Genomic DNA, 13,398 nt, shown 5'->3' on the forward strand with positions numbered 1-13,398 from the left:
TGCTAGTCAGGTCTAATAACGTTACATAACGCAAATGGGCATGTACGCGCATTCGCCGTTGGGTGGGGGGGGGGAAAGAAAAAAAGGCTCGGCCAGTTGCAGCAATCAAACAAAAAAGGGGTATCAGTCACCTCACACCCTTAAATAGGGGAGGGGCGCTTGCCTGACTTGTACGCCCCCACTTCTAGGCTCCCATTTTCCATTTCCCTTTCTCCTACTGTCGTCCATTTTTACCTTATTTCGTAACTGCTATTTATTTTAATCCATAGCCCAGTCAAAAATATAATCTGGTGCTAGCCTTTCACACATATCCCGATTCCCCCACTCGAACCAATTCAACTCAATTCAAAACAAATTAAAAGAGAGCAAAGCATGGCTGCAAACAAGAGAGACACGATCCTTCGCCCATTGAAGCTTGCCGAGGTAGAGTGCATCCCTGTGCTGGGATCAGACAGCGTCGTGTGCGGATTCCACCTGTCCGACTATATGTGGACGGACATATTCAGCAACCTGGCGCCAGCATCGACGTATGTGCTGATCACCGACACGAACCTAGCAAAGCTGTACCTCAGCACGCACCAGGAGAGCTTCGCTGTTGCCTGGGCGCACTTGCGGCCGAATAAGCCAGCGCCGCGGCTTCTGGTGCATGTGCTGCCGCCTGGCGAGACGAGCAAGTCGCGGGCGACCAAGAGCGCGATCGAGGACTGGATGCTGGCCGCCAAGTGCACGCGCGACACCATGGTGCTGGCGCTGGGCGGTGGAGTGATCGGCGACCTTGTCGGGTACGTGGCGGCGACGTTTATGCGCGGTGTGTCGTTTGTGCAGATCCCGACGTCGTTGCTGGCCATGGTGGACTCGTCCATTGGCGGAAAGACCGCAGTCGACACGCCGGCGGGCAAGAACCTGGTGGGGGCGTTCTGGCAGCCAAAGCGGATATTCATGGACATGTCTGTGCTGAGCACGCTACCTGCGCGCGAGTTCTCCAACGGCATGGCCGAGGTCGTCAAGACCGCGGCTATCTGGTCGCCCGAGGAGTTTGAGGTGCTGGAGGCCAGCGCCGACGAAGTGCGTTTGGCCGTGCTTGAGGGCCAGCGCCACCAGGGCGTCGATGACGGGCTGACCGTGGCGTCGCGGTCGCCGGCGCAGCAAATGCTGCTGCGTGTTATTGCTGCTTCTGCACGTGTCAAGGCGTACGTGGTAACGCACGACGAGCGCGAGTCGGGCATGCGTGGGCTGCTCAACTTTGGCCACACCATCGGCCACGGCATCGAGGCTATTCTGTCGCCGCAGGTGCTGCACGGTGAGTGCGTGGCTGTGGGCTGCGTGCTGGAGGCCGAGGTTGCACGGCGCCTAGGCCACCTGGGTGAGGTCAGCGTGGCGCGTCTGACACGATGCCTGCGCGCGTACGGGCTGCCTACGGCCATTGACGACCCGCTGATCCGCAAGCTTGTGGGCGACCAGCGTCTGGCTGAGGTGCGGCCCAAGCGGCTGATGGACGTGATGAGCCTGGATAAGAAGAACGTCGGCGCACAGAAGCGCATTGTGGTGCTGAGCCGGCTCGGCCAGACACTGGAGATGAAGCCGACGAACGTACCTGACGCGCTGATCGAGGAGGTCATTTCGGTCGGCGTGCGCGTGAGCCCAGTCGCCGAGACGGCCGCGTCCGCTGTGGTTGTCACGCCGCCAGGCAGCAAGTCGATCTCGAACCGCGCACTGCTGCTAGCGGCGCTGGCCACCGGCGAGTGCCGCGTGCGCAACCTGCTGCATTCGGACGACACGCAGGTGATGCTGGCGGCACTGCAGGCCATGGGCGGCTGCACTTTCTCGTGGGAGGACAACGGAGACACATTGGTCGTCTGCGGCGGCGGCGGCCGCCTGAGCATGCCGCCCACCGAGCTGTTCCTGGGCAACGCCGGCACAGCCGCTCGCTTCCTGGCAACGACCGCCAACCTTATCGACGCGCAGAGCGGCAGCACAGTGCTGACCGGCAACGCGCGCATGAAGCAGCGCCCTACTGGGCCTCTGGTCGATGCACTGCGCACCAACGGCTGCTCGATCGACTACTGTGAGCGCGAGGGATCGTTGCCGCTGCGCGTTGCGCACTCGGGCAAGGGTCTGCCCGGTGGTCGCATCCAGCTGGCTGCGTCGGTCAGCTCGCAATACGTGTCATCGATCCTGCTATGCGCACCGTATGCACAGCAGCCCGTGCACCTGGAGTTGGTGGGCGGCAAGGTTATCTCGCAGCCATACATCGACATGACGATCGCAATGATGGCGCAGTTCGGCTGCCGCGTTGAGCGCATTTCCGAGAATGAGTACATTATTCCCTGCTGCACCTACGCCAGCCCCGCCGAGTACGTCGTCGAGAGCGACGCTAGCTCGGCAACGTACCCGCTGGCCTTTGCCGCGATCACAGGCACCACGTGCACCGTACCCAACATTGGCTCGGCGTCGCTGCAGGGCGACGCGCGCTTTGCCGTTGACGTTCTGCGGCCCATGGGCTGTGAGGTCGAGCAGACAGCAACGTCGACGACGGTGCGCGGCCCGCCACGCGGTACGCTGCGCGCGTTGAGCGACATTGACATGGAGCCGATGACCGATGCGTTCCTGACGGCCTCGGTGCTGGCGGCTGTCGCGCCTGGCGGCGAGGGCGTCTCGCGTATCCGCGGAATCGCCAACCAGCACGTCAAGGAGTGCGACCGCATTGCCGCCATGTGCGACGAATTAGCCAAGTTTGGTGTGCGCACCGAAAACCATGCCGATGGCATAGACGTGTATGGCAAGCCGATCGCCGAGCTGGGCACTGCCACGCCGTCTGTCCACTGCTACGACGACCACCGCGTAGCCATGAGCTTCTCGGTCCTGGCGTGCGTTGCGCCCGGCGGTGCCGAGATCCGCGAGCGCCGCTGCGTCGGAAAGACCTGGCCGCAGTGGTGGGACGTGCTTGCGCGCGACCTGGGCGCACCGACCGCTGGCGCCGACCCCGAGCCTGAGGCGCACGAGCCCGCAGCCACAGCGCACGCGGCGCCAACGTCCAACCCCAGCACCGTTGTCATCGGCATGCGCGGCGTCGGCAAAACCACGCTGGGCCAGGCCGCAGCGCGCGCCCTGGGCCTGCAGTTCCTCGATATGGACGCGCACCTCGAGGCTGAGGTCGGCAGCACGATTCCCAAGATTGTCAACGGGTCGGGCTGGGCCACCTTCCGCCAGCATGAGAGCCGGCTGCTGGCGCAGGTGCTGACGTCGACGCACCCGACTGGCACACTGGTTGTCTGCGGCGGCGGCGTCGTCGACGAGGAGGCCAACCGCCGCGTGCTGCAGCAGTACATGGCCAGCTCTGGCGCTGCCGTCGTGTGCCTGAAGCCCAACATGCAGCACGTGGCTGCGTATCTCAGCCGCGACACCTCGCGCCCGTCGTACGCCATCACGTCTGATATCAACGACGTGTATGCGCGCCGTCTGCCACTGTACGCCGAGAGCTGCAACTATGAGTTCCTGGTCGACAAGGCGCTGCTTGCCGCGACCAGCGACTATGACGAAGAGCATCCGGGTGCCTGGGCCGTCATTGAGCGCGACTTTGTGCGCCTGCTGCGCTTCGCCACAGGCCGCAACCTCAACCGCATCGACCTCTCTCGCCCCTCAGCGTTTGTCTCGTTGACTGCTCCTGACGTGCGCGAGTACTTGCCGGCCGCGCTGCCGCAGCTGACCGCCGGCTCGCAGGCCATCGAGCTGCGCGCCGATCTGCTGCTGCGCAGCGAGCAGTTTGCCGAGTCTGACCTGGCCGACCAGGGCACTGCCGACGCCTTTGTGCACTATGTGCATCGCCAGTTCACGCTGCTCCGTCACACGTCGTCCTTGCCTGTGGTCTTCACTGTGCGCACCGTGCCGCAGGGCGGCGTTTTCCCGGCTGACGCGACGGCGCTGCGCAAGCGCCTGTTGCTGAGCGCCGTGCAGTGGGGATCCGAGTATGTCGACGTCGAGGTTGATGAGGCCGCACCAGCCGTCTATTCCGCGCGCCAGAACTCGCTCATCGTTGCCTCCTACCACGACACCACCGGCAAGGTCCTGCGCTGGGCCGACTGCGAGTTTGCCAACGAGATTCTTGCACGCGCGCGTGCGGTCGGCGACATTGCTAAGCTGATTTCAGTGGCCACTCGCTGGGAGGACAACCTCGACTGCCGCAGCTTTGTTCAGCGCAACCACTCGCTCGAGAAGCCGCTGATTGCACTGAACATGGGCTACCTTGGCCAGATGTCGCGCGTCCTGTGCCCGTGCCTGACCCCCGTCACCCATCCGCTGCTAACCGCTGTTGCCGCGCCGGGCCAGATCAGCGTCGCGCAGATCAATCAGGCACGCTCGCTCGCTGGCTTGCTCCCGCCCCAGCGCTTCTTCCTGTTTGGCACGCCCATCGCCCAGTCGCCCAGCCCTGCCATGCACAATGCGGCCTTTGCCGCGCTCGGCCTGCCGCACACCTACGCGCTCAAGGAGACTGCCACTGTCGATGAGCTTGCTTCGGTCGTGAGTAGCCCTGACTTTGGCGGTGCCTCGGTGACCATCCCGCACAAGCAGAGCATCATCCCGCTGCTGCAGTCCCTGACGCCCGCGGCCCTGCGTATTGGCGCCGTTAACACTGTCATTCCGGTTAAGGGCACCGACGGCAAGCGCACGTTGCTCGGCGACAACACCGACTACCTGGGTATTGTCGGCTGTCTGCGCCAGGCGCAGATCGACGGCAACGTGCCCGCCTTCTCCGAGGCCTCCGCACTGGTCATTGGTGCTGGTGGCACGGCGCGTGCTGCGCTCTACGCCCTGTACGCGCTGGGTATCCGCCGTGTAGTCATCTTTAACCGCACGATGGCGCGCGCAGAAGCTCTGGCTGGCGAGTTTGCCGAGCTTTTTGATTCGCTGGAGGCCATTGAGCAGCTCCAGGATGCAGCGAAGGAGGCGCAGCTGACTTTTATTGTCGGCACTATTCCTGGCAGCGACCTTCTTATTCCTGAGGCCCTGTTTGCTCAGCCTGCTGGTGTGGCTTTGGATATGGCGTATAAGCCTCGTTGGACCCCTCTTCTGGAGGCTGCGCGCAAGCGCCAGTGGAACATTGTCCATGGCGTCGCTGTGCTTATTGAGCAGGGCGTACACCAGCTGGAGAAATGGGCTCACACAACTGCTCCCATCAAGATCATGAGCGACGCTGTGTATGCGAAATACAACAGCGAGTTCTAATATAAGAAATGGCGAATATAATACTTTTTTATAACAAGTTTCAATTTTTTTTAAAAAAAAACCTAGAGCTCTATGTATTTGGCTTAGTTCTCGGGCTTATCCAGCGCCAGGAGGTTCTTGACGTGCGCAACGTACTTTGCCTGTGCCTCAGTAGCGGTAAGGTCGCCGTGGGACTCCCAAGCGGCGTACTTCTTCTTAGCGATGAAATCAAACATACCGGGCTTATCGAGCTTGGCGCCCAGACCGCGCTTGTACAAGCCGTAGAGCTCAAGTTTGTCGTCGTTTGAGGGTGGCGCCGACAGCTTGGTCACATCATTGGATGCATTGATAAACTGGACCAGCTGCTCCTGCTCTCCCTCAGAACCAACATTGGCTTTGATAAAGTCGACGATCTCACGCTTGGTCTCGGTGTTATCGACGATTGCCTGGAGGTTGGTGTTGGTGATCACGGACATGGTTTTGTTATTGTTATTAGGTATTGGTTATTTTGTATAAAAAATAGTGGTGAAGAATATGTAGAAAAAATTTAATGGTAAAAAAAGGAAAAGAGATAAAGAGGAATATATGTTTTTTTGGTTTTGGTTTTCTATTCATTTTTTTTCTACTTTTTGTTATTGAACACCTGGAAGTAATCTACGAAACCAAAACAAAAAACCCATCAAACCCCCTAAACCCAAGGAACAGTTTTTTCTATTTTGATCAGTCAAAAAAAAATATTTTGTTTGATTGTGCCTCCAAGCTCAATTGTAAAAAATAAAAAACACGATTTTTATTTGTATTCTCAATTGAACCACTCCTTTTATCTGTGACGTGTGGAAGGATGAGTTTTGAACACAAAACTTTTTTGTTTATCAAAAATTAGAAAACGGAAATATAATGAGGAATATTTCAAGCAGCAACATTGCAATTATTTCTCTTTATTTTCTCATCTTTAATTTGGTTTTTTTCCCAGGACATTACTGTTTCTATACAATGAACACCCAATTCATGTCCCCGACAGCTGAAACTGCTACACAGCAGGTGCATGACCGCACATCATGCAATGACATTCTTTGTCTAGGTCAGTATTTGGCACGCATTTATACATGTCGCATGTGAATAAAAAATTACAACAAAATATAAATATAAAATAAGTATCGAGCTGTTTAATTGTACATTTAAAAATATCTTTTAAAGTTTTTACCATTTAATTGTATTTATGTGTGTAGCTCCCAATGCTTCCTACCAGGTGACTATGCTGTTTGACAAAATTATTGCGGGCAATGTCAACCGCGCATCAAAGCAGAGCCAAGCCATCGGCGGTAAAGGTAAAAATGGCCCAATGCCATGTCAGTTGACAAGTCAAATTGAAAAAAGGACCCGTCGTTTAGAATAATAATTGCCAACCACCTATTTATCGTTTTATTTTTTGTTTGTTTAAAATTAGGCCAAAACTTTTCCATCGCTACAAAGCAATTTTATGGTCACACAAATCGGGTGACGCTACTCCAAATCCTTGGTGGTCATACTGGCACTCAAATAGAGAATATGCTTTTAGAGCAAGGAATCGACTGTATCACTGGTAAGATCAAAAGAAAAAATCACACATTCATTAAATGCATTTATTTATTCGTTGGTAAAAGTGGTTAAAATAACCAACCTAAATATATTGTATAGTTCACACTCCTCTGCCAACAAGAACATGCACAACGTGTCTTGATGTTTCGACAAACCAGATGACCGAGCTTATTGGTATTTCCAACCGGGTCGAGGAAGAGGTCGTCGCGGAGTATGTGGATATTGCAACCCGTCTGCTGCACTCAGGTGCTCCTCCCAGGGCACTGACCCTCTGCGGAACTATTCCTCCGGGATTCAATTCTGAGCGTATCGCCGAGATTATTTCGAGCAAAACAGATAAGACCCTTGTCTTTGTTGATGCTGCCATAGATATCTTGCCCCTTTTGGATACCGGAAAGGTTGACATCTTAAAGGTCAATTTGAGCGAGCTGAAGATAATTGCTTCCGCTGTTGGCCTGCAGTTCAATGCCACCCAGGGTATTCCGCCGGCGATTTTGGAGCTGGGCAAGAAAATACGCGTTAGCATTGTCGCTGTCACCGATGGGCCATTCATGGCGTATCTGGCGGATATTGGTCAGGGCACCTGCCATATGTTTGTCATTCCCGATTTGCTTGCAGACAAGGAATTATTTGTCGGCAACTTGGCAGAGGTAAAACTCGAGGATGAGGAAAAGAGGGTGCTGAATCCGATCGGCGCTGGTGATACATGCAGCTCGGTGACGCTCAACTGCCTGCTTGACGGAGCTCCTGCTATCGATGCGTTTGCCCTCGGACTGGCTGCCGCATCGGCATCGTGCCTGGTACCGATGATCAACTGCATCATTGACCGTGTAGTGATGAACAAAATTCGCGCCATGACCACGATAACACAGGTTTAAACTCATTTATTTCAAATAAAGGGCGAAATGTCACGCTTTTTTCTTTATTATAGTATTTCTCACTCCGACTTTCTGTTCTTCATCTTGCTCTTGCTCTTGGAAACAGTGGCCGCGTGCTTCGTGACCGTGTAATCGACAAACATGCGCCACGGAATAAACGCAATCCAAGAAATGCCAGAGATAATAGTATCCAATACAAAGTTGTTGTTGGGAGTAGCACCGCGCGTGCCGCACCGGAACAGCATCGAAATGGGATCGGTAGTAATGGCAAATTCTCCGCGAACCAATCCCTTAAACATACCCTTGGAGCACTGCTCAGGCGTCATACCCTCATCGGCCCCTTCAATATCCTTGGTGATCTGCGGCTTGGTCAAGTTCTCCGACTCGTACCCAGGGGTAAAAATGGTTCCCGGGAAGTAACAGTGCACGCCAATCGAGTACATCCGCAGCTCAATACGCAGAGCCTCTGCCAGGCCGCGAATAGCAAACTTTGACGCGCAGTATCCTGAATAACCAATGAGCCCAAAGAATCCCAACGTCGAGCTAACCAAAACAATACGCGCGCCCTTGATATTCTCCGCCACCATACGCTTAGTCACCTCGTGGACTGTGTGCAAGGTACCAAAATAATTCAGATTCATAATCTTGGTCAAGGTCGGCACATCCTGCTCGATGAAAAGACCAGGACAAGCCATGCCGGCAACCGAAAACAAAATCTCAACGCTCTGCCCTTGCTTCTCGACAGCCTGGGACACGGCTTTGACAGCTTCCTCATAGTTGGTCAAATCAGCCGCAACATAGTAGAACTTTTGCTCCTCGGGCAATTGAGCGCAGGCCTTGATCTCTTCGAGTGCCTCCTTGAGGACTGATTCGCGGCGGGCGACTATTGTCACGTGGGCCCCGCGACGAGCTAGATCCTGGGCGATGGCCTTGCCTAGACCCTGGCTGCCTCCAGCTACGTAGCAGTGTTTGTCTCTGACTGAGAACCCTGAGGATGTCAGCCACATGTACACCTCGCTGACCACAGCGGCGATTGTGATTCCGCCGAGCACTGTAAACACTGTTATAATTGCAACTTGCCAATTTTCGGTCATTTTAAACTGTAAATTAGAAAATGTAATTTAATGAGAATTGAAAATGAATTAGCAAAAAAGAAGAGCGTAAACATTTCACACTAACAAAAATCTGAGAACAAAAAACACTTGATGAGAGAGCAGCTAGAATTTGATACGCTGGATAAAAAGTTCGCACTTTGTCAAATGAGCAAGTGGATCTATGGATCTGTTTTCTCTGGGCGAAGCCTTGTTCTGTGTTAAACAACTGGCGGCTATAATCGCCATGATATGTGGATAAATCAATCTGTGCGCTGCCTGGTTGGATGGGTAGCTGCAGAAGATGGTGCTCTCTTTGGCTTTGCATTCGGCTACTGCTGCCTCTGAGTCTCTGCCAAATGGACGCATTTAATTTTCTATCTCTGTTGAAAGGTGTTAGCGCATTGTTAACATGCTTACCTTTTAACTAAATGTAAGAGTAAGCGCGTAAACATAATCACCAAGGTTACCCCGCGAGATGGAGTTTTGTTACAGTGTACTTGAAAGGGCAATACCAATGGCAATTGCTTTTTGTCATTAGGTGTTTTGTTTTGTTTTGGTTTTGGTTTTGTTTTGTTTTGGTTTCGGTTTTGTCTTGTTTGCATAAAAATCAAATAAACAACTGGACCAGATTTAATCACCAGTCACACAAGGCGAAATAAAATCATGATTTCCTTGCGATGAGCGGAATTTTGCAATGAGCAGCATTATTAGTGTTATTATGTTATTCTTTGTTCCATCAGAACCTTGTACTGATAATTTATGACTTCTGCAATGGCTTCAATATATAGATCCACAGCAAAGTGTGCGGGATATATTATTTGCAAGTATTTCTCCATATTATACTCGTCATGTTATAATAAGAGGGGGGTGTGATGAGCACTAGTTCCCTAGTGTTAAAATATGGGGTTGGATTTATAAAAGGTTTTATTACTAATGTTTCTAAAATACTACTAGCGCCGGCCTTATCTTATATATGTGCTTCGTCGCCTTTGTTGTGCACATTGCCAATTGTGCGCTCCATTGGTGAGAACTGGATCTTCTGCGAGCAGACCGGTATTTTGGCAAGTCAATGTTGTGGTTTTCGTGCGTGTACGCTCATGTGTGTGCATTGCAAAATGGAGAGCATGTTTGAGCATCAATGTAATGCCTCCCTAATTTATGCCTGCGTGATCCAATTAGTGCCCTATCAATCAGCATGCAGGTAGAAACCTGTTTCGCGATTCTCAACCTCAACATCCACTTCCATATCTTCAGTATGTGCAACAGTCATAAGGGCGTTGTACTTGATGGATAATTTATAGATATGCGGCCTTATTTAGAACACCATTTTCTAGCTGGTTGTTGTTAACGACAAACATAAATAGTAAAATCTCATTTTTGGGATTATTAAAATACGACCCGATAGATTTAGTATTATCCAATATTGTGGGCGATTTATTGGCGAGACTCCCTCATACAATACAATAGAACTCAGACAACAGCCCCATTGTTGAGCAAAGTTCTTCAATAGGGTTGTTATCTTGTCATTTTTGTTCACGTCAATATCAATGATACAGCGCTGGCTATACTCGTACTGCATAGATTTTATGAACACCATGTAAGTATATTAAAGAGTAATTGCTGAGAATTAAAATTTTAAATTTAAATTTAAAATGCAGTGGCTATGGTTTCAATGTTTTTTGCCCCCATATTTATATGAAGTTGGACTTATTTCACAAGTCAATTATTGTTTGTATGTGTAGACACATAATTAATTATATAAACTACCTGCACCACAAATTGACAAACTTTTGCGTTTCTCTACCTTTGTTAAATAAAAAACAGCGGACATTAAAATGAATTGACAACTTGTTGAGCAGCCTGATGACATGGAAGTTGATGTTGATGAAGACCCGTTTCACGATTCTTAACTTCAACATTCCAATTAACAGGGCATAGATGGTACTATGCAGGATCAAATCAGGGGACACAATAATGACACCCTGATATACCCCTCCATTCCATAATGCATATTCTTGAATGCGCACATACGAAGATCATAGCCTTGACACGCCGAAAAACCAGCCTGCCTAAAGAAAAACTAGTTCTCGCCAATGAAGTGCACAATTGGAAATGTGCACAACAAAGGCGACGAGGCACATATATAAGACAAGGCCAGCGCTAGTAGTAATTTACAAACATTAGTAATAAAACCTCTTATAAATCCATATCCCCAAATTTTTAACACTACTACCGTAATTCTCCTTATACCCCCTATTAACACTACATTTGCTTTTGGCTAGTATTCTTTGCCTATGGCAAATTTCTTTATTATTATTATTATTATTTATTTTTACGCTCCGATTCTACAACTTGCCTAAATCCAACACAACTGCACCTGGCACACCTGCACTGGAACAATTCACGCCTTCTTTGTTTACTGCATTTGCCAAGCTAGCTGGACATCCTACAGTTCAAGAGAAAATAGATGCATTGTGCGAAATATGAAATAAGTAAAAAACACAAACTAAAATTAATGATTAAGATCGATTGCCTACCGTGCCACCTTGCCCAACATGGACTCTATTGCAGCACTTGGCTACATCCCCCTATAACAAAACTTATTCTAGAGGTGGTGAGGTTGGGATTTGTTCAGACTTGTATCTAATTGTCTGGCGGTAGAAGTGTCCGCCAGGGTGTTAGTGCAATTAAACCCAAGCACTCGATCTGCGAACTAGAGCATCAATCGTGGCCAAATAGCTGCTGTGCATATCTGCCGTCCTCATTGCTGTTTGTCTGCGGCCACTTTGGCATGCCATCGTCTTTATCTTGTCGCAGATTTGGTATTCGGGATGTTTGTTGATTGAAGCCTCATCAACAATCGGCATTTCTTAGGCGTCAAGGATCCCCATTTCCCGTTTGATCTGGAGGTTATACCATCCCTTGTACTGGTCGTGCTGTTTGTCTATGAGTTCATTTACAACCACTGTTGCTTGTTTTGCATGCTCCCCTTGACCTTTCTTGACCAGAGTTGTGTAACTAACCTCTGTCAGCTCCTGCCAGCCACGCCTCATATCCAGGTCCAGCTCCTTGTCCAGATAGTAGGCGTTCACATGCTTCTTGTGTTTTTTTCTTCCAATATGTCATTTGTCGGTCCTGGATACACCTGGAGTCTGTTGACTGTCTCAGCCACGAGATCTCGCGGCTGGATCTTAAAGATCACAGTGAAAGTTCTCTCGCATTTATAATTTTATGCTCCCGTCGTGGACGCATGAAACATGTGGCTCTGTGTCTCAATTGGTCTGGCGGCTAGGCACTGGAGCATAGACGCATCTCTGGTTCAGGGTATGCGTCGGGGGTACCATTCTCGCTGTCTGTTTGTTGCAGGCAGTGAGCAGAAGAGCAGTTTTAATACAAAGGAGCGACGAATGGAGTTAATTGTATTGGTGATGCGCCAGGCGTTCTTGTGATGCCGACTGGCTTTTCTATCCACTACCATATTCACCTTGGCTCATTCCAAACTAGTACGCGTGATCTGCATCCCATACTGTTTTGAATCAGTGATAAAACAATCCACCAACGAATTAAATTTGCCCCCCTCCCTTCATCCCCACGAAACCTAGAATATCCAAATATTTATTTCTAGCCCTCAATTCTCTCGTTCAAAAAGTCACCTCTCTTTCACATTATTTAATTAAGAACATTAATATTCAAAAATGACCGACACAGCAGTAATAAGCGGCGCTACCAGTACCATTTCAAACCCTAGCGGGTCCACCACAGGAGCATCAATGGTTGAAGAGCCGCTGGACTTGGTTCGGTTAAGCCTGGATGAGCGGATTTACGTGAAACTACGCGGAGATCGTGAACTGCGCGGGCGGTTGCATGCGTATGACCAGCATTTGAATATGGTTTTGGGGGAGGTCGAGGAGACTATAACTATTGTGGATGTTAATGAGGAGCTGAACACGCAGTCGGTGCATACGGTTAATAGGAAGGTTCCGATGCTGTTTGTTCGTGGAGATGGCGTTATTCTGGTATCGCCACCGTCACGTTCATCATAAAAGAATAAAGTTGTGTGTGAGGTTTAGTTTTTTATTGTTGTTTTTCTTTGAATGGAATTGTCTAGATTTAGCCACAGAAAAAAATGGAAATAAAAAATAAAAACAACGTAAAACGGGGGTTTTATTTTATTTTGTTTAATATATTACGCGTATATTATTATTATTCTGATTATTCTATTTTTCCTCTCATTAATTCGATTACTATAATTTATTTTCCTTCTTTTTTTATTTTTTTATTTACAGTTTCGCAAATGACAAGAAAAGATGCGCAGGGCAAGCCGGCCGAAATCATAGGCAAAAGGCGAATCGCGCGGTCACCACAACCCGAACCAACGTTGAATAAACGCGGACGCGGGCGCGGGCGCACCAAACCCCAACCAGACTCCAGCCCAGCAGCCGCAGGCACAGAAGACACCACAGTGGCAGACGCTGATATAGGCACAGAGGTCAACCAACCAGCACGTAAAAAACGCACGTACACTCGCAAGACCACCACTAATAACTTAAAGCTAGACCCAACAGCGCGTGTGTTTTTCAATAAACGGTTGTGCGCGAAAGAGGCAGATACGAAGAGGTTTGTTCCGCAGGCTCAGGACCAGACTA

The 13,398-nt window shown here is 50.4% G+C and overlaps 5 protein-coding genes across 5 annotated transcripts; 3 read left to right on the top strand and 2 right to left on the bottom strand.

The window, feature by feature from the left end:
- The first annotated feature begins 195 nt into the window (after positions 1-195).
- BX661DRAFT_176585 (EPSP synthase-domain-containing protein) lies at positions 196-5,255 on the top strand. Its single transcript, XM_051534370.1, has one exon. The coding sequence runs from the start codon at positions 373-375 to the stop codon at positions 5,221-5,223; it is 4,851 nt and encodes a 1,616-aa protein (XP_051394451.1). The 5' UTR covers positions 196-372; the 3' UTR covers positions 5,224-5,255.
- Positions 5,256-5,843, bottom strand: BX661DRAFT_176586 (acyl CoA binding protein-domain-containing protein). Its single transcript, XM_051534371.1, has one exon. It carries the CDS (start codon positions 5,676-5,678, stop codon positions 5,307-5,309), a length of 372 nt encoding a protein of 123 aa, XP_051394452.1. The 5' UTR covers positions 5,679-5,843; the 3' UTR covers positions 5,256-5,306.
- A 47-nt stretch (positions 5,844-5,890) lies between these two features.
- Positions 5,891-7,687, top strand: BX661DRAFT_176587 (Ribokinase-like protein). Its single transcript, XM_051534372.1, has 4 exons — positions 5,891-6,283; positions 6,432-6,530; positions 6,650-6,784; positions 6,880-7,687. The coding sequence occupies exons 1-4, from the start codon at positions 6,100-6,102 to the stop codon at positions 7,656-7,658; spliced, it is 1,197 nt and encodes a 398-aa protein (XP_051394453.1). The 5' UTR covers positions 5,891-6,099; the 3' UTR covers positions 7,659-7,687.
- On the bottom strand, positions 7,688-8,885 carry BX661DRAFT_176589 (uncharacterized protein). Its single transcript, XM_051534373.1, has one exon. It carries the CDS (start codon positions 8,750-8,752, stop codon positions 7,718-7,720), a length of 1,035 nt encoding a protein of 344 aa, XP_051394454.1. The 5' UTR covers positions 8,753-8,885; the 3' UTR covers positions 7,688-7,717.
- A 3,637-nt stretch (positions 8,886-12,522) lies between these two features.
- On the top strand, positions 12,523-12,795 carry BX661DRAFT_139659 (uncharacterized protein; the record flags this gene model as incomplete). Its single annotated transcript, XM_051532804.1, has 1 exon — positions 12,523-12,795. The coding sequence occupies one exon, from the start codon at positions 12,523-12,525 to the stop codon at positions 12,793-12,795; it is 273 nt and encodes a 90-aa protein (XP_051394455.1).
- Positions 12,796-13,398: the final 603 nt, after the last annotated feature.

Source organism: Kickxella alabastrina (assembly GCF_025024165.1).
Source record: "Kickxella alabastrina strain RSA 675 chromosome Unknown BX661scaffold_2, whole genome shotgun sequence".
Lineage (NCBI taxonomy): Eukaryota > Fungi > Kickxellomycota > Kickxellomycetes > Kickxellales > Kickxellaceae > Kickxella > Kickxella alabastrina.

Bases quoted from the DNA above. Each gene is read 5' to 3' on its own strand.
- BX661DRAFT_176585 (XM_051534370.1), top strand. From the start codon at position 373: ATGGCTGCAAACAAGAGAGACACGATCCTTCGCCCATTGAAGCTTGCC.
- BX661DRAFT_176586 (XM_051534371.1), bottom strand. From the start codon at position 5,678: ATGTCCGTGATCACCAACACCAACCTCCAGGCAATCGTCGATAACACC.
- BX661DRAFT_176587 (XM_051534372.1), top strand. From the start codon at position 6,100: ATGAGGAATATTTCAAGCAGCAACATTGCAATTATTTCTCTTTATTTT. The intron at 6,531-6,649 runs GTAAAAATGGCC...GTTTAAAATTAG, and splicing joins CCAAGCCATCGGCGGTAAAG to GCCAAAACTTTTCCATCGCT. The intron at 6,785-6,879 runs GTAAGATCAAAA...TATATTGTATAG, and splicing joins AGGAATCGACTGTATCACTG to TTCACACTCCTCTGCCAACA.
- BX661DRAFT_176589 (XM_051534373.1), bottom strand. From the start codon at position 8,752: ATGACCGAAAATTGGCAAGTTGCAATTATAACAGTGTTTACAGTGCTC.